We start from the raw sequence: 19,474 nt of genomic DNA on the forward strand, positions 1-19,474 counted from the left end.
GGCCTTAGAGTTGATTTATGGATGTTAGTAATAAAATACACTGAAGGTAAGAATTTCTTTTGTGTAGAAGAAATTAGAGGCAGAGGTACTATGTGTGAGAAATAAAAGGAGGTGAGTAAAAGTAAGTTTATATATTATTTGCCTTTTAGGGATAAGTTTTCGTTTTGAGGAAGCATTTGTACTGCTTGGAAATTTGGATTTCTTTTTAAAATATATGTCTAATCATATGTCCTCTTTTCCTGGTTTTCAGTCTCAAGATAGATTTGTTATTTAGAAATGTTCTATTTTTAATCTTTTTGCTTTGTTGTATGCTGCTGTGTACAAACATGTGTTTTATACTTTTTATTTTGATGAAAATTTTTTTTTTTTTTTTTTTTTTTAAGTAAGCTCTGCGTCTAACAGGAGGTTTGAACAACAACCCTAAGTACAAGAGTCATATGCTCTTGTACTGAGTCAGCCAGGTGCCCCATTGCTGAAAACATTTTCATTATGGGCTATTAATTTTTTTTAAGATTTTACTTATTTATTTGATAGAGAGCACAAGCAGAAGGAACAGTAAGTAGAGGGAGTGGGAGAAGCAGGCTTTCTGCTGAGTGGGGAGCCTGGTGCAGGGCTCTATCTCAGGACCTTGGGATCATGACTTGAGCTGAAGGCAGATGCTTAACCCACTGAGCCACCCAGGGCTATTAATTTTTTTTAAACTCACACTTATTTACAATTTGTGATTTCTTTGGAAGTGTTTTTCTTGGTTTTTTTTTTTTGTTGTTGTTGTTGTTGTTTAGTTCAAGTTATAGACTACATTATTTGGATTAGGATTTAAAGATTATATATAAAAGTTTAATGTTTCTAAGAGGAGATTTGATCTTGCTGTTCTATGATAAATGCTTAAGAAAATAATCATGTATAATTATTTTTCTTTTTCAGCCTTTCTAAGAAAAGTCTACAGCATCCTTTCTCTGCAAGTTCTCTTAACTACAGTGACAGCTGCTTTTTTTTTATACTTTGAGTCTATACGGACAGTTGTACATGAAAAGTAAGCTGATGATTCTGAAACCTTTCTAGCTGCTGCTTATGATCAAAAGGCCGTATTATACGCAAAGTTTTTTTCTTTTTTCTATTAACTCCTGAGGTTAGAATGTAAAAAACACTTATTAACTCTTACACAGAAGACTAGTTTTGAGAAAATGTTCTTACAACATGATATTTATCTCTAAACTTTTTAGCTTATAGTTTTGTAGGTTTAAACTTTCATCTCCCAGGTAGTAGTAAGAATTTTTACTGTATGCAACTATTTGAAGTTTTATTTATTTATTTGTTTTTTGCTTTTATTACACCTATGCCTAGTCCCCCAAGCCTAAGACTGCTTGAAAAATAAAGGTACTTAATAAATGTATATGTAATTTTTCTTAATGTTGGCTCATGACTAAGATAATTTCACTGAGAAATTTCACTGAGAAAAAGGAGCTTTGTATGGTTCATCCCTAATTTGTTTAGGATCTGACCTCCAAAATAATGATTACCATGGCTAAAAGTTATATAGATTTTGTATATTAAAGGAAAATAAGGAGTGAATATTTTCCTAGAAGTAGACAATTTCTATCATCCCTCCCCCTACAAAAAAAATGCGTTTGCTCTTTGGGCTCAAGTTCTTTAATTTAGATTACAGCTATATAGTAAATGTATATAAAATTTACTTACTGTTTAATAGTTGTTCTTTATTGTTTTTCTGTTAAAAATAGTATGGTAATTGTAAATATTATTCAAATATGATAGAAGTTCGTGAAGTAAAAAGGAAAAGTCTTCCTCATTCATTGCTGCTCTTTTCTTTGTCTTGCTCTCCTCCCCAGCTCATAGTCCTCACATTCCCTGAATGGAGAAATCTTTTTTTTTGACAGTTTAGTGTCATTCTTTCCAGATTTCTTTTTCTTACCTTCACAAACAAAATATTTTATTAAATTGGTTTTTTATTAAAAAAATATTTTATTAAATTTGTTAATATTTATATTATTTTAAAGGTTATTATTTATTGATTTATATTTATATTTTAACATATTTATTTATATTATTTATTATTTATTGTTTATTGTTTATTTATTTGACACAGAGAGAGAGAGATCACAAGTAGGCAGGGAGACAGGCAGAGAGAGAAAGGGGGAAGCAGGTTCCCCTCTGAGCAGAGAGCCCGATGCGGGGCTTTTTCCCAGAACCCTGAGATCATGAGCTGAGCTGAAGGCAGAGGCTTAACCCACTGAGCCACTCAGGTGCCCAGACACCCCACTATTTATACTGTTTTTAAACTTAAAAATGCTTTCAATTTTGTCTTTCAGTCCTGCCTTAATTTTGGTGTTTGCCCTTGGATCTTTGAGTTTGATTTTAGTATTGACTGTAAACAGACATAAGCATCCCCTTAACCTGTACCTGCTTTTTGGATTTGTGAGTATTTTGACAATATCTTTTACTTTAGCATTTATTTCTGTATTTTAACTTTATTTATTTAATTGAATGCAAATACATATATAATAGTAGCATAACAAAATTAATGTTTTTAGTAAACAAATATTTTAGGAAATTACAATTAATTTTAGAATTTTTAACATTTGTCAGTTTCAGTGTTTTTTTTTCTGTGAATAATGGTACAGTAGAAAAAAATAGTGAAGTAGGATCTCATGACCTGGCTTTGCCACTTTCTGGTTATGTGACATTTGGCAGGGTGTTTAGCCATTCTGTACCTAAGTCTGCTTGTATGTGCAATGGACATGTTGAAGTGGATTATCTCTGTGATACTTGGGACCCCTAATATTCTGTGATTTTCTTGGGAAGAAATTGTAACCTTAGTTTCATAGACCTTAAAGTAAAATCTTTATGATTAATCCCTCAGTGTTACTTTTTATCTTAGTACTGTTTTCTTCTTTTTTTTTTTTTAAATATTTTATTTATTCATTGGACAGACAGAGATCACAAGTAGGCAGAGAAGCAGGCAGAGAGAGGAGGAAGCAGGCTCCCTGCTGAGCAGAGAGCCCAATGCGGGTCTCGATCCCAGGACCTTGGGATCATGACCTGAACTGAAGGCAGAGGCTTAACCCACTGAGCCACCCAGGTGCCCCAGTACTCTGTTCTTTTAAAGAACCTCTTTGCTCAATCAATGTGCTCTACTAATATGTTTTAAAATCACAAGTGGGGAACTTCACTTTAAGTCATGTCTATTTAGATATTTGTGAAAATGAAAACCCAAACCACTGTGTTTAAAAACCCAGTCTGTAATATGACCAGAATAAGTTGGTAAAGCTCAAATTACATGTTTTTTAAATTATTTTTCTTGTTCTCTTATCCAGTATGTCTCTGGATTCTAACCAAAAATTTACTTCAAAATATTTCAAACTAATATTAATAATATTTATAGTCAAATAAGAGTGAAAATGCTGTTTACGAGATTCATTTGCTTTAATCTTAAGAAAGATTATGAATTCTGGTAACAAGTTTATATTAATATGATGAAAGAAAAGCTTATGATTTCAGAAATTTCAATTATAGGAAAGGTTATTCATTTAAATCTTAGGTTCTTTTGTTTCCTGAGTACTGTTTTGGGGTGGTGGTATGTTTTCCTAGTATTACCTTTTCTCCTGTTCATCCTCTTCTGTTTCTTTTGGATACTTGAGTATGGGGTAGGATTTCTTACCTAAAATCATGTCACAAATACCAAGAATGAGGTTTAATTTTATTTTTCCAGAAAAAAAAAATATTTCTGCCGTCTTTTGCTACCACTTCCCTGACACTGTCAACAACATTATGACAAAATATTGCCTCCACATCCATGTGCAATTTCTAATGCCATTTTTGCTCTAGTTCTGATAGGTTTCTTGATTTCAGGTGGGGAAAGTTAGAAGGAGTGCTTCTACCAAGAGTATGAGTACATAGCCACAGATGTTACTTCTGGATTTGCCTTTATGATATGGTCTATTAAGTAGTTGGTAAAATCTAACTAGAGTAAGCATTTATTAATTTTTTTTTTTTGAGAAAGAGAATGTGTGAGAGTGGGGTGGAGCGCAGAAGGAGAGGGAGAGAATCTCAGGCAGACTCCATGCTCAGCATGGAGCCGGAAGTGAGGCTTGATCTCTGGACCCTGAGCTCATGACCTGAACTGAAATCAAGACTTGGACGCTTAACTGACTGAGCTACCCAGGCGTCCCTAGAATAAGCATTTAAAGCAAAATAAAGGTATGTAGTTAAAGAGAAGCTAGAGGATAAAAATTCAACATCCCTAAATCTTTTATTTGGGATATGAGTTCAGCTACATATGACATGGGTGAAACAAGATGCTTCTCTTTCATGTAAAAGTCTGCATGATTGTGTAGTGAAGTTGTTAGGGGTTCAGGCACCTGCTATGGTTCAAGGACTCCTGAAGCAGTGTATGACATAAGATAGCTCACCGCCATAGCCATATGCCATCCAGTTATTTTTAAAAATGAGAAGAGAAAAGGGAGAGCAAGCCCCTTTGCTTTTTTTTTTTCCTAAGATTTTATTTATTTATTTGATAGAGATCACAAGTAGGCAGAGAGGCAGGTAGAGAGAGGGTGAGGGGAAGCAGGCTCCCTGCCGAGCAGAGAGCCTGAGTTGGGGCTCCATCCCAGGACCCTGGGATCATGACCTGAGCTGATGGCAGAGGATTTAACTCACTGAGCCACCCAGGCGCCCCAGCCACTGTGCTTTTAGCACTGTACCCCTCCCCACGCACATTCTATTGGCTAGAATAAAGTCCTATGACCAGAGGTAGCTAAAAGGAAGACTGAGAAATGTAATGTTTAATCTGAATACCTATGTGTCCAGGTAAAAGTTCTGTTACTAGGGAAGAAAGAGAATGAACACTGGGAGGCAGTTTCAGGACTGCCACACTAAAGTGCTACATAAATATTTTATTCTTCCTATGTTTATGTGTGAAGTTGGAGTTTTGTGAACGTGCATATCATTTGCAGTTTCATTTTTACTTACACAGAGTGAGAAAAATAGAATTTCCCATACTATTTTTGTATCTTCCTGCTACAAATATAAAAAATCTAGTTAGGGTTTGAAGAGTGATAGGATCACTCTTAGAATCTAAGTCTTCTCACTCAATCACTGAGGTCTCATTTTCATTGTGGTAGGCGTATCATGTGTCCCATATAATTCACAAGGCTGCTTTGAAGCTAAGGAGAGATCATACATATGGAATCACATGGAACTCTTAGAAATTAGAACATGTACATGACGTAGTGTAAATGTTATGTGCATTTATGTAATTTTAGTTTCTTCTTTTTAGACGCTATTCGAAGCTCTGACTGTGGCCTTTGTTGGTAAGTCATAATTTGTGCTTCTGTATGTTACAATAATGTTTCAATGTAGATAAATCTCGAGTTGAAAGGTGTTCAGGACTAAAGCTTAATATCATGGGATATTACATAGCAGATGAAGAATTCTTAAAATATATGCAAAATTAAAGGTTTATACTTAGTTCAACTAAGCTTAGAGGAAGTGGAAAAGAACTAGGAAAATAATGAGAATAATATTCATGTGTGTTTATCCATTTATAAAAACAAGACAACTGTAGCTAATCTTTTCCCCCTAATTTAGAGGGATCTCAAAGGAACTGATAAAATATATTTTGAGCCATGTATCATCAATACAGAGCCCAGCCTCTCAAATTGCTGCACTGAACTGTGCTTTGTTATATAGTCTCATATTTCATCAGATGACCCCATAAGAAACTTAGTAATTTCTACTGTATATTTTATGTTAAATTGGTATTTGAAAGGAAGTGTGTGTTAGAGTTGTTTGATGTACCATATGTAATGTCTCAAGTAAAAAATTTCATGATTTATTAAAAATAAAGATTCAGATAGTCTCAAAATGATTAACCTGGGATACAAAAAAGGTTAGAATGAACTGTTAACTGTCAATAATAGTAAATTGCATATATCTCAGTTTAATATATTTTTTTCCTTTTGTCATTACTGCTTTTAACCTTTCTGTGCCAGTTTTATTAAATTTATATATTGTTTGGTAATTCACTTACTCCTTTTGTAAAGGAACTGTAATATATGTAATAATAGCTATTAAATAGAACTGAAATTTTCAGCATAGAAAGGAAGTGTTATTAATATTTACTTATTAATGTTACTATCTATTAATGTTATCAAGTCCATCTCTGTCCTCCTTGGCTTCCACCATTTGTAAAAGATAAAGGAGAGAGATCTATTTCAGAGTTATTGGAATTGGGGGTAGAAATACATAGATGGGGTAATCTGAGAACATTGTTTTCCTCATTAATTATAATATCCCTTCCACCTAATCCTACACTTAAATTGTTGACAAGCAAAATAATCTCTTGTTTTTTCATTTCTGCATTCACTTTCCTAATCCTGTCCAGGAATATAGTCTTTAGGAATAGAAATTAAACCTTCGCAGATTAAAAATTATTTAAATGGTTTTGGGTTCAAAGCACTTAACTTCCTTTAAAGGGGTTAGGATGTAGCCTCTTTTTAAAATGCTAAGCAGTTCTATTACAATTAAAATAGACACAGTCAATCTAGATGTTCATTCTAAAAATTGAGAAGGGAATTTGGTATGTATTCAAGAAACCCCCAATTATGTATTCATCGTATGCATTTTTGGATGTAAAGCAATTAGTGGTTCATTCCTGTTCTTTGCAGGGTTGGTGAATGGCAACCTTGCCTAGTTTCTTTGATTGGATCGATGAATTGGGTATGCAGTTAACCAGATGATTGCTAAAATTGCTGCTACTGCCCAGAAATTCCCAGCCAGTCACAGGACTCAGAGTCATCCCTATTGATATTTAAGTCATAAAGAACAGTCACCACAGATGGTAATAAAATGAAGCAGGGACAGAGATAGATGACAGTAATTCTGTCATATCCCTCAAACTCCAAACATATCCCTCAAACTCCAAACCTGCTGGCTATGTCCTCCCTCTCCAGTCATTTCTTTAGCTTCATAATAATGTGGCTACCTTATTTTGTGTGAATGACTGTTTATTGCAGTATGAGTGTGGTTTTACTCTATCAGTATTAAAGGCTGAATAAGGAATATTTTCATAGTTAATTTTATTCACAAGTAGTACAGGAGCAAATATAGGATTTCTGTTAAACGCCAGGAAAAAAGCCGTTTTATATAGAGTATGTTTAAATGTATTTTTAATCAGTGTTTTTTTAATTTTACAGTTACTTTCTATGATGTATATATTGTTCTGCAAGCGTTTATACTGACTACTGCTGTATTTCTTGGTTTGACTATGTATACTCTGCAATCTAAGAGAGATTTCAGCAAATTTGGAGCGGGGTAAGTTACATATTCATGGCTATGTTAGATAAATATTTTTAACATTATATTATAGGTCATCTTAAGAGAATGGCTGTACCTTTAGCTTTGGATATTGTCTTTTAAAATGAAGGTGATGAGGGGCACCTGGGTGGCTTAGTTGGTTAAGTGCACAACTCCTGATTTTTGCTCAGGTCATGATCTCATGGGTTTTGAGATAAATGCCTGGGAGTGGGGCTCTGTGCTCAGTAGGGGGTCTACTTGGGATTCCCTCTCTCCCTCTCCCTTGGCCCTGTCCCCCCACTCGCATTTCTCTCTCTTGTGCATGTGCACTCTCAAATAAGTAAATCTTTAAAAAAATAAATAAAAATAAAATGGAGGGTGATGAGAAGACATCTCTCTGAGTACTAACTAAAGCCAGGCTCCATGCTTTCAGAACATACAAGGAGATGGAAGGTGGCTTTGAGTCATTTGCTTCCCCTCTATATTGAAAAGGGAGGGAATGCCCCCAAAAATCTCCCCAGTTTTCTAGAGAGGCTAGGCTTGTATGCTCTATGAATGCTATGGAACTTGCCTACATTATGTAGGTCTTTGTTTTAACATAAATGTTACCAAGACCATCCACTTCTTTGGCAGAAACAGGGTAAATGACCCAGGTGATGGTGATATCTGCTTGAACTTTAAAAACTTCTTGACTGGGGCGCCTGGGTGGCTCAGTGGGTTAAAACCTCTGCCTTTGGCTCCAGTCATGATCCCAGGGTCCTGGGATTGAGCCCCACGTCCAGTGCTCTGCTCAGCGGGGAGCCTGTTTCCTTCTCTCTCTGTCTGTCTGCCTCTCTGCCTACTTGTGATCTCTGTCAAGTAAATAAATAAAATCTTTAAAAAAAAAAACAAAAACAAACTTCTTGACCTATGTAGATTAACCTGTATCCTTCTTCAAACTATTAAATATGAAGGGTGAAGCTTTTTATGTTAGGATAATGATACAGTGTTGCCCTCACCTGGTAAGAATGTATATACTCCCGTTCTAAGCTCACAGTGGCTTCCTGTTGACACTTAGTCAACATCTGTTTTTTTTCCTGTTACAACACTAAAAATTTACAAAAGCTCTTGCAAAACATTTTTTGTCCCCCTTTCCCCCTGGTAATCCAGATTACCAGAAATCTCTATTGCGATAAAGTGTAAGAGGTCAGCCAACACTAACAATTGTGCAAGATGCTTAACTAGTTGTATTAGAATGAAGTGTGATGTCGGGAGAGTCAGCAGTTTTTTTACTTCCTGCTTTTCGTGTTTTCGAGGAGATACACGTTTATGTGGTATATATGATGGAAGATTTGCTGTTTGCTTCTTCCCATCCATTCTAGTATAGTTTCTAGAAATCCCATTCTAATAAACAGTCTTGCCTATATTTCAGTCTCTTCATAATAATATTCTTTTTTCTTGGGGCACCTGGGTGGCTCAGTGGGTTAAGCCTCTGCCTTCGGCTCAGGTCATGATCCCAGGGTCCTGGGATCAAGCCCCACATCGGGCTCTCTGCTCAGCAGGGAGCCTGCTTCCCTCTCTCTCTGCCTGCCTCTCTGCCTACTTGTGATCTCCGTCTGTTAAATAAATAAATAAAATCTTAATAATAATAATAATATTCTTTCTTCTTATTTCAGCTGAAACTTGATTCCTCCTGTTCTCTAGCTCCTTATTCTCCCCCACCCTGTATAGTTTCAGGTGGGGTGTTAGTATTGGAAACTGCACCAGTCTCCTTGTGCTTTCATTATTTCCTTGGCATGCTGGAAATTCAATGCTTTAAGGTTTATGTTTTAACATTTGAGTATCTGGGTATACATTTCCCAATCTTCCCCATTATTGCCACTGATTCCCTTTGTTCAAGCCTCCCTCTTTTTTTTTTTTTTTTTTTAATTTTAATTTTAAGTAACCTCTGCACCCAGTATGGGGTTCGAACTCTCAACCCAAGATCAAGAGCCTCAGGCTTTTCCACTGAGCCAGCTAGGCGCCCTAGCCCATCCTCATTCTTTAAAGACTTTAGCATCAAACTACATGTGAGGCTCATCTGTCACCTTGGCTTCTCAGTGTGTCTGGAGCTCTTCTTGAGCAACTTTTCATTTCCCTGCCATGACTGCATTGTGGAGCTTGTTGCCACTAGAGATTTTTGCACTGAAAAAATCTTAAATACCAGTCACTGACTTTCTTTCTTACGCCTTCTACTAGCTCTCTCATTTCTTTGTGCCCACAGTACCTCTCTGTTGTGCTTGTTCCTTAAGAGCTGCTATTGCTGTGATCGACTTCTTCCTCAGACCCGGTGGTCCCCTGTCTTGTGCAGACATCCAGAGAGTAGGGTAAAACCTCAGATAAATAGTTCCTAGTACCATCTTCCCCACACTCCTTGGTGCAGTTTATGTATGAAAAAGTAAGTCCTGGGGGCACCTGGGTGGCTCAGTGGGTTAAAGCCTCTGCCTTCGGCTCGGGTCATGGTTCCAGGGTCCTGGGATCGAGCCCTGCATCGGGCTCTCTGCTCAGCGGGGAGCCTGCTTCCCCCCCTTTCTCTCTGCCTGCTTCTCTGCCTACTTGTGATCTCTGTCTTTCAAATACATAAAATCTAAAAAAAAAAAAAAATAATAATAAAATAAAAATAAAAAGTAAGGGGCGCCTGGGTGGCTCAGTGGGTTAAGCCGCTGCCTTCGGCTCAGGTCATGATCTCAGGGTCCTGGGATCGAGTCCCACATTGGGCTCTCTGCTCAGCAGGGAGCCTGCTTCCTCCACTCTCTCTCTGCCTGCCTCTCTGCCTACTTGTGATCTCTCTCTGTCAAATAAATAAATAAAATCTTTAAAAAAAAAAAAAAAAAAAAAAAATAAAAAGTAAGTCCTATAAGTAAGTAAGTAAGTCCAAGTAAGTCCTGAGTCCATTTTAATCCTGAAGGACCTATACTATGTGGTGGCATGATACTTCATTCTAAGTAGGTATTCCAGATGTATCCAGAGAAATTTTGTGGCTGTTCCAGCATGAGAATTGACAGCTGGAACCTCACTATGCCCTCAGTTCGTCGTGTGTGACTGCAATACTATGTATACTTAATTTCTGATTTTATTTTTGTGTTGTTAAATAACATATTTTGCTTATTATCAGTCCCATAATATTTAGTGTGAGATTCATTTTGTGGTACTTGGTAAATGTTTTTTGAAGAGAATCATATATTGTGCTGCTGTTGGACGAGTGATGAACATCAATCATGTCAGGTTGGTCGATAGGATTGTTTAAGTGCCCTGCACAGTTCGTAATCCCTGCATGCTCATTGTGTCAGTTAATGTCAAAGCAATATTGAAATTTCCAACTACAATTACGGATTTAGAGTATGATTCTCTTACCATTTCTGTAAGTTTTGCTTCATGTTATTTTGAAGTTCTGTTTTTAGATGCATAAACATTTAGGATTGTTATGTCCTTTTGATGACTCCTTTGTCATTTTGAAGTAGTTGTCTCTGGTAATATTTTTGCCCTGAAACTTACTTTATTAATATAGCTACTCTAGCTTTCTTTTGATTGCATTAACATGGTATATCATTTTCTAGCCTTTTATTTTTAGCTTTTTTGTAGCTTTATAGTTTTCTTCTAGGGAGAATATGGTTGGCTCTTGCTTTTTTTTTTTTTTCTTATCCAGTCTGGTCATCTCTGCTCTTAGAATGTTTTGACCACGGACATTTAATGTTATTATTGACCTGGTTGGATTTAAGCCTCCGATCTTGCCGTTAGGTTTCTTTCTATATGTCCCATCTGTTCTTTGTACCTCTTTTCCTCTCTTTGGATTATTTGATTTGATTTATCTCCTTTATTAGTTATTAGCTATAGCTCCTTTAAATAAGTATTACTCTAGGTTATACTGTATACTGTAAACAGTATACTGCTTGCCTGCCTGCCTGCCTTCCTTCCTTCCTTCCTTTCTTCTTCTTACTCCAGATTTTTAAAGTTTTTTTATTTAAACGGTCTCTACAACATGGGGCTCAAACCTATGAGTTGCATGCTTGATGGACTGAGCCAACCAGCTGCCCCTACAGGGGCTGTGTGTGTGTGTGTGTGTGTGTGTGTGTATTTTTTACATATATATATATATTTTTAATGTATTTTATACACACACACACACACACACACACGCACATATATATAGGGCACCTGGGTGGCTCAGTCATTAAGCATCTGCCTTTGGCTCAGGTCATGGTCACAGGATCCTGGGATTGAGCCCTACATTGGGTTCCCTGCTCAGTGGGAAGACTGCTTCTCCCTCTCCACTCCCCCTGCTTCTGTTCCCTCTCTCTCTGTGTCTGTCTCTCTCAAATAAATAAAATCTTTAAAAAATACATATATAAATGTAAGATTTTATTTATCTGTCAGAGAGAGAGAGAGAGAGAGAGCATAAGTAGAGGGATGTGCAGGCAGAGGGAGAAGCAGTCTCCCTGCTGAGCAGGGAACCAGATGCAGAACTCAATCGCAAGACCTTAGGATCATAACCTGAGCCAAAGGCACATGCTTAATCGACTAAGCCACCCAGGCATCCCTATATATCTTTAGATCACCATAGTCTACCTGTAAATAATATATACCATTTCCTGTAGAGCATAGTTACATCTCCTCTCCCCTACCTTTGTGCTATTGTGGCTATGACTTTTAGTTTCACATTTATTATACACCTCATAATATTATTTTTGTTCTAAACATTAAATTATCTTTTTTATTTTTAAAGATTTTATTTATTTATTTGATAGAGATCACAAGTAGGCAGAAAGACAGGCAGAGAGAGATGGGGGGAGCAGGTTCCCTGCTGAGCAGAGAGCCCGATGTGGGGCTTGATCCTAGGACCCCGGGATCATGACCTGAGCCGAAGGCAGAGGCTTTAACCCACTGAGCCACACAGATGCCCACATTAAATTATCTTTTAAAGAGATTAAAAAATAGTTGAAGACTTTTATGTTCACCCACTACTTTGTCATTTCTGTTCTCCATTTCTTTGTGTCAATCCACATTTCCATCTTGTATTTCCTTCTGCCCAAACGATTTCCTTTTAATGTTTATTTTATTTTGAAAAGATTTTATTTATGTATTTATTTTAGAGTGGGGCGGAGCACACGTGCACATAAGTGGGGGCGGGGGTGGGAGGGGCAGAGGAAGAGGGAAAGAGAGAATCTTAAGCAGGCTCCATCCCAGTGAGGAGCCTGATGGGAAACTTAACTCCTAACCCTGAGGTCATCACAACATCAGCTGAAACCAAGAGTCAGACGCTTACCAAGTAAGCCACCCAGGTGCCCCCTTTTAATATTTCTTATAGTGCTGGGTGGTGTCTTGATCTCAGCTTTTGCATGTCCGAAAAAAATCTTTATTTCAACTTTGTTTTTGAATTTGTTATTTTTGCTGAGTGTAGGATTCTAGGTCTTTTGTTGTTGTTGTTGTTGTTGTTTATTTTTCTGTTTTTAGTATTTTAAAGATGCCATTCCGTAGTATTCTGGTTTATATATTTTCTAACAAGAAGTTTTTTTTCTTTATCTTTGTTCTTTGTACACCGTGTCTTTTATCCTTCAGCCACCTTTCATATTTTCTAAGTAATTTGATTAACATTTTTAGTAGTTTGATTATCATATTCCTCGGTGTGGTTTTTTCATGTTTCTTCTGGCCCTTGGATTTATCAGTTTAAAGTTTTCACCAAACTTGGGACATTTTTAGAATTGTTTCTTCAAAAATTTTATGTACCCCTTCATTCTCCTCTCTATTGAGACTTCACCATATATGTTAGACTTCTTGATGTTGTCCTGTGGTTCATGGGATGCTCAGTTTATCCCCCCCCCCCACCACCCAGTTTTCTCTCTGGGATTCATTTTGGTCAATGTCTGTTGCTGTTTTCAGTTTGATAATCTTTTCTTTTTCAGCATCTATAAGTCCAACCAGAATATTTTTCTTTTGACATATTTTTCATTTGTGGAAATTTAATTTGTGTCTTTTAAAAATATATGCCTTCCATTTTTCTTCTCATGATGATGCTTTCCTCTACCTTCCTGAATATACAGAATATATTTTTTTAATGTCATTGTTTACTAATTCTATCATTGTGTCATTTCTGAATTTGTTTCTATTTACTAATATTTCTCATTGTTATAGGTCATATTTCCTTGTTCTTTTGCATGCCTTATGATGTTTTATTAGATGCTGGTCATTGTAAATTTTATATTGTTGGATATTGAGTTTTTTTGTTTTCCTTTAAATATGTTGGTTTTACTCTTCTAGAAAGCTGTTACGTTTCTTGGAAACTGTCTGAACCTTTTGACACTTGCTTTTACACACTTTGTTAGGTGGGTTCAGAACAACATTTAGGTGAGGGCTAATCTGGCCACTCTCTTGAGACAGTAACTTTCTAAGAATTATTCGAAGCCCCATGTCTTAGGAAGTCTTTCCACTTTGGCTGGGGTGAACATGAACTATTTCTGGCCCTGTATGAGCTTTGAGGATTGTTCTGCCTGCTTCTCCACGGTGTTTCTTCCTGCAGGCTTTGTCATTTCTTCATATGTATGCATTAATCTGTGCTCAGCTAACAGCTTGAAGGGAATTCTCTGCATATCACCAGAGCTAGCTAGCTCTCATTATAGCTTTCCCCTTTCTGGAACTTTGCTCCACAAATTCTAGCCCCCGTGGCCTCTCTGACCTCTGAATTCTCACCATCTCAATTCAGGGAGACTGGGGGGCTTCATATGGGTTCTCATGGTCTGGAAACACTTTGTAGCTGGGTCAGGTACAGAGCTTACCTTCCTTGCTTCCCTTATCTCGGGAATTACTGTACTGTGCTGCCTGCTGTTCAGTCATATGTTTTGTGTGATTTTTATGTAAGGAGGGAGGGTAAATTTGACCCCAGTACTTCCTTGTGGTCTGAAGCAGCAGGTGTGTGTTTGGGCTTGTAAGACATATTTGATAACAAAGGTCTGATTGCTTAGGTGTCCTTTGTCATATATTTATACTTTATATTATAATAACTATACATTATATATAATATATATGAGTGGTAACTCATTATACCAGTGGCAAATTTATTATTTGTGTATATTAATTTCCATAATACATTAAAATAGGGAGTACATCGGGTACTTTAACAGATATGCATGTTCACAGACTAATTTGCTATTGTTATTTGGTTTAAAAATGCAGTTATCCTTCATTTGTTCATGTATATATTTTCTAGAAGTCTTGCAGGTCCTTGTCTTAAAATGTTTCTAGTGATATTTCTGCTTATATCAATATTTTCTTTGTTTTCCAGTCAAAAACTTTGAAAATGGTACTTTCGGGCGCCTGGGTGGCTCAGTGGGTTAAGCCGCTGCCTTCGGCTCAGGTCATGATCTCAGGGTCCTGGGATCGAGTCCCGCATCGGGCTCTCTGCTCAGCGGGGAGCCTGCTTCCTTCTCTCTCTCTCTGCCTGCCTCTCAGTGTACTTGTAATTTCTCTTTGTCAAATAAATAAATAAAATCTTTAAAAATAAATAAATAAATAAAATAAAAATGGTACTTTCAATTAGTTTTGTTTACCATAAAAACAAATGTTGAGTGGATGGCTGTTTTTTCAGTTTCTGAGTATTTGTAGTATTCATTGTATGTTTATGAACTCTTATATTTTACTTATTCTTTGGCAAATACCAGGATGGATTTATTTTTTCAGTAAATGTTACATCCATTTACATAGCTTGTAAAGGAACAATATTCTAAATTACTAATATTTTGTTTTTATAGACTGTTTGCTGTTTTATGGATTTTGTGCCTGTCAGGAATCTTGAAGGTAAGTTGTTTTAAATTGGTAACTTGAACTATAATTCTGGCCATGTCACTATAAATAATTTCAAAAACTGTAAGAGGTACTCTTACGCTAGGACACTTAGTTATGATTATCTGGAATATTTTTATATAGAATTGTGAAATTCTATATAAAGATTTATGATTTAAAGAATTGTGAAATTCTGTATAAATTGTGAAAAATAATCTTAAAAACATCAAAATCTTATGTTAATATTATTGATTGAGAGAAAGATAAACATGTGACTTAAATTACAAAGAAAGAGGCCCTCACTTGTAATTACTGTTGTATGTGGCACATAAAATTCTGAAAAAGAAATATATTTTTAAATAATTTATATTTGGAATGCTGCTGTTCAAAGTTGTGGGTAATGGCATAGAAAGGATGTAATGAATTCATCCATTCATCTTTACATCCAACAGAAATGAGGATGAACCTGCCTCGTCTTTTTCTGCTTTTTAACATTTGCATTTCAAACTGTAAAGCATTATTAAATATGTATATAGCTATATGTAACTCAAGAGCAAGTAACTTAAGTATTCTTAATAGGGTTCTTAAATATAAACTTACTAATCTCTTGCCTGTAGTTATTTTTCTATAGTCAAACAATGGAGTTGGTCTTGGCTGCCATGGGAGCCCTTCTTTTCTGTGGATTCATCATCTATGACACACACTCATTGATGCATAGGCTGTCACCTGAAGAGTATGTATTAGCTGCCATCAGCCTCTACTTGGATGTCATCAACCTCTTCATGCATGTGTTGCGGTTTTTGGAAGCAATTAATAAAAAGTGATTGAAAGCAGTATGTGGAAACTGATTCATTAATAAAGGTTGAGATAAAACTAACTATTAAATACTTCTGTGACTTTCTTCGTATGCTTTGTACTTCTGAGCTATTATATAGTATAATAGTAGTATCTGTATTACTGTTGTATAAAAGGGATTATAATAATTCTGATTATGTGTAATATATTAAATATGTGATACAATTACTAGATTATATACTAATAATATAAATCTTACTGTTCTTTATGGTGTCTCATTTCTAAATCCTTGATTTGGATTTTTAGGAGATAATCAAAATTCTGTTTTTCAGTTTTTTCAATCCGAAATTTGCCATATATAGATTGTTTATCTGCAATTGAAAAATAATTTCCTGGGTAGATTAGAATGTCAGTTTATCTGTGTCTAGTGATTTTATCTAAATTTTTCCTTAATTAATGTTAGATTTGATTTTGATTTAAAAGTACTGGTGTTCTTACCATTAGAAAGTATATGGGGTGCCTGGGTGGCTCAGTGGGTTAAGTCTCTGCCTTCGGCTCAGGTCATGGTCTCAAGGTCCTGGGATGGAGCCCTGCATCGGGCTCTCTGCTCAGCAGGGAGCCTGCTTCCCCCCTCTCTCTCTGCCTGCCTCTCTGCCTCGTTGTGATCTCTCTCTCTGTCAAGTAAATAAATAAAATCCTTAAAAAAAATTATAAATTTCTTTCTACTAGAAGATTTTGATCTTATTTATTAGAGAGGAAAACGTATAAAAGATAAATTCCATTAACTTATTCAGCATTATATTAAAATGTGATTGACATTTCTTTATAAAATGATATATTAAAAGTGCGACGTCTTCTTGAAAGTCAGATATTTTGATAGAAAATTGACTTTGTTAGTTTTTTTAAACTACAGGTTCTGTATAGAAATTATAGCAGTGTACCAGTGGCCAAGCAAACGTTCACAAATTCCTTCACTGTATTAATTTGCTAGGCTGCCATTAACAAAGTACTACATACTGGGTGGCTTCAACAGAAACTTATTTCCTCCCAGTTCTGGAAGCTAGAAGTCCGAGATCATGGTTTGGTTTCTTCTGAGATCTCTCTCTTGGCTGGTAGACGGTCATCTTCTCCATGTGTTTTTATATGGTTTTCTCTCTGTACTTGTCTGTGTCCAAATTTCCTCTTCTTAAAAGGACACAAGTCATTTTAGATTAGGCCCTACCCTAATGACATCATTTTACCTTAATTACTTATTTAAATACCCTGTCTCCAAAAACGGACACATTCTGAGATACTAGAGGTTAGGACCTTTTAACAGTCTGAATGTTTGTTGTCTTTTCCCCTGCCCCCTCGCCAGTTCACATGTTGAAACTTAATGACAGTGTAGAAGTATGAGGAGGTAGGTCATCTGGGTCATGCCTAGGTCCTGAGGATGGAGCTTTCATGAATGGGATTTGTGCTCTTGTAGAAGTGACCCCACAGAGATCCCTCACCCTTCATGTCACATGAGGTAACAGTAAAAAGACACAGTCTTCAAACCAGGGAAAGGGCCTTTAGTCACTGAATCTGCCAGCACCTTGATCTTGGACTTCCTAGCCTCCAGAACTGTGAGAAATAAGTTTCTGCTGTTTATAACTAGCTCTAGTATTTTGTAGTGGCAGCCCAAATGACTTAAGACAGACTTCATCATCTGAATTTTGGGGAGCACAACTCGGTCCATAACACCCACTAAGCATCATTCTCCAGCTATTAAGTTGAAGTAAATTAATAATAGAGATTTAGCCTTTGGTAAATTTTAGATGCAAATTTGACTCCATCATTATCAATTAATTGTTGAATCCTCAGTTGCATGGTGTTATACTCAAGTTTAACATAGCATAGTGGGTGAGAGCATTTAAATTGGAATCCTTACTGTGCAACCAACTGGTGATGTGACTTTTGGCAAGTTACTTATCCTTTCTTAGGTCTTTTGCCTCATCTTTATAATGAGAATCATAATACCTACCTTACTGGACTACTGTAAGGAATAATTGAGATGGATGTGTCATATAAACTAAGTGCTTAATGTCAGCTACTGTTAATTCTTATAGGCAGTCTAAAAGCAGAATGCATTGAATTGTGACTAAAGATAGTAAATAAGCAAACGCATATTTGACATTTAAAAAATGTAAAACAATGCCATTCTTTTTCATTAATTTTTTTTGGGTTTGGAAAATAGGGTTTTTTTAAAAAAAATAATTTAGACATGTAATTCAGTTATCTTTTTTAAAGGAGTTAAATTTTAAAAATTGTTTCAATTTCTGATATGACAAATGATGAATTTCTAAGACTGTAAAGAGATCACAAGACCAAGAAGTTTGAAGACCACTGATGCAGACTATTATATTCGGTCAGTGAACCATAATTATTTGTACTTTCTCCTGTTGAAGAATTTTATGGGGTTCCTTCTTTTTTATTGGCAAAATCAGTGCTGCTGTGTTTGTCCCTATATGTCACAGTGTGCACAGATACTAGTTTGCCTAGACAGGGGGATATACCTAAGAGCGGAATTGCTGGATAAAGGGTACATACAACTTCAATTTCTAATAAAAAGTAAAGGTGAAAATATGCAAACTCCAGAAATATATTAAAAAGTGGAATTAGCAGGACTCGGACAGAGTGATCAATTCCACATGCAAGGTACAAAGTATAGCCAGAAGTAGGAGGAAAACAGAGCAGTGCTGAGAACTGTTTGTACGGAATGTAATTTTGCGAAAGGCGCAGTGGACTCTGCTTGGCTGCCTACATTTTTTCCTGCAGGCCTCCACACCACGCTTTGATCCATTTGATGCACTTTGGGAGATTTGTAGTGTCAGCAGCCAGCTGTGGGCCTTTTTGGAACAGTTGGGAATTTTGCTTTTTCATTTTTTTTTTGTATTATAATTTTATTTTCATTGAAACATTTACAATATACCTTTTACATTAATTTTTTAAGGGAAAGCAGGACAAAACCTAGGATTTAGAGCAATCAAGATCAATGAGAGCCTGCTTATGTGTATTTTCAGCAGTATCATGAAGTTAGAGGGATAACTGCTTAAAAGGGCTGTGTATGGAATGACATCAATAGTCAAATGTAACACATAGTGAAAATAAGGATATTTTAGTCCATTAAAATTTACTGGCTGTTTTTGAAGAGCAGTTTCCATGTCATGGTAGAAGATTCCAGATTGCAATGAATAAACAACTGGATCCAAAATAAAGGAGAAAATGTGTATATAATATATTCAATAAAATGGATTATGAAGAAAATGGGGGCATACAGGTAATTAGTAAAAAGTGGAATACGGGGAGTACTCTAGTGTTTTTGTTTTCAAATTTTTTTGTTCTGTTTGGTTTTTTTTGTTGTTTTGTTCTGTTTGGTTTTATTATATAAAGGAATTGAATGTGTTTGGAGAAAAAATCAGTGGCGACAGTTGAAGAAATTGATAGATGCAGAAGGAGCAGTGATGAAATATCCAAAAGAGAAGGAATGGGGTGACATGTAGACCAAAGAGTCCTAAACTTCAACCTGGATCCCTGGGTTGTCTTACTAAAATGT

At 36.1% G+C, this 19,474-nt stretch overlaps 1 protein-coding gene across 1 annotated transcript in view; it reads left to right on the plus strand.

The window, feature by feature from the left end:
- Nucleotides 1–15,987, plus strand: part of TMBIM4 (transmembrane BAX inhibitor motif containing 4) — a 28,849-nt gene extending 12,862 nt beyond the window's left edge. The window contains exons 2-7 of the mRNA XM_032347129.1: nt 925–1,033; nt 2,328–2,433; nt 5,294–5,327; nt 7,212–7,329; nt 15,072–15,117; nt 15,720–15,987. Coding sequence (XP_032203020.1) covers nt 925–1,033; nt 2,328–2,433; nt 5,294–5,327; nt 7,212–7,329; nt 15,072–15,117; nt 15,720–15,926 — 620 coding nt within the window. The 3' untranslated portion in view covers nt 15,927–15,987. The remainder of the gene's footprint in view (nt 1–924; nt 1,034–2,327; nt 2,434–5,293; nt 5,328–7,211; nt 7,330–15,071; nt 15,118–15,719) is intronic.
- The last annotated feature ends 3,487 nt before the right edge of the window (nt 15,988–19,474 follow it).

The sequence above is a fragment of the Mustela erminea genome, chromosome 6, assembly GCF_009829155.1.
Source record: "Mustela erminea isolate mMusErm1 chromosome 6, mMusErm1.Pri, whole genome shotgun sequence".
Lineage (NCBI taxonomy): Eukaryota > Metazoa > Chordata > Mammalia > Carnivora > Mustelidae > Mustela > Mustela erminea.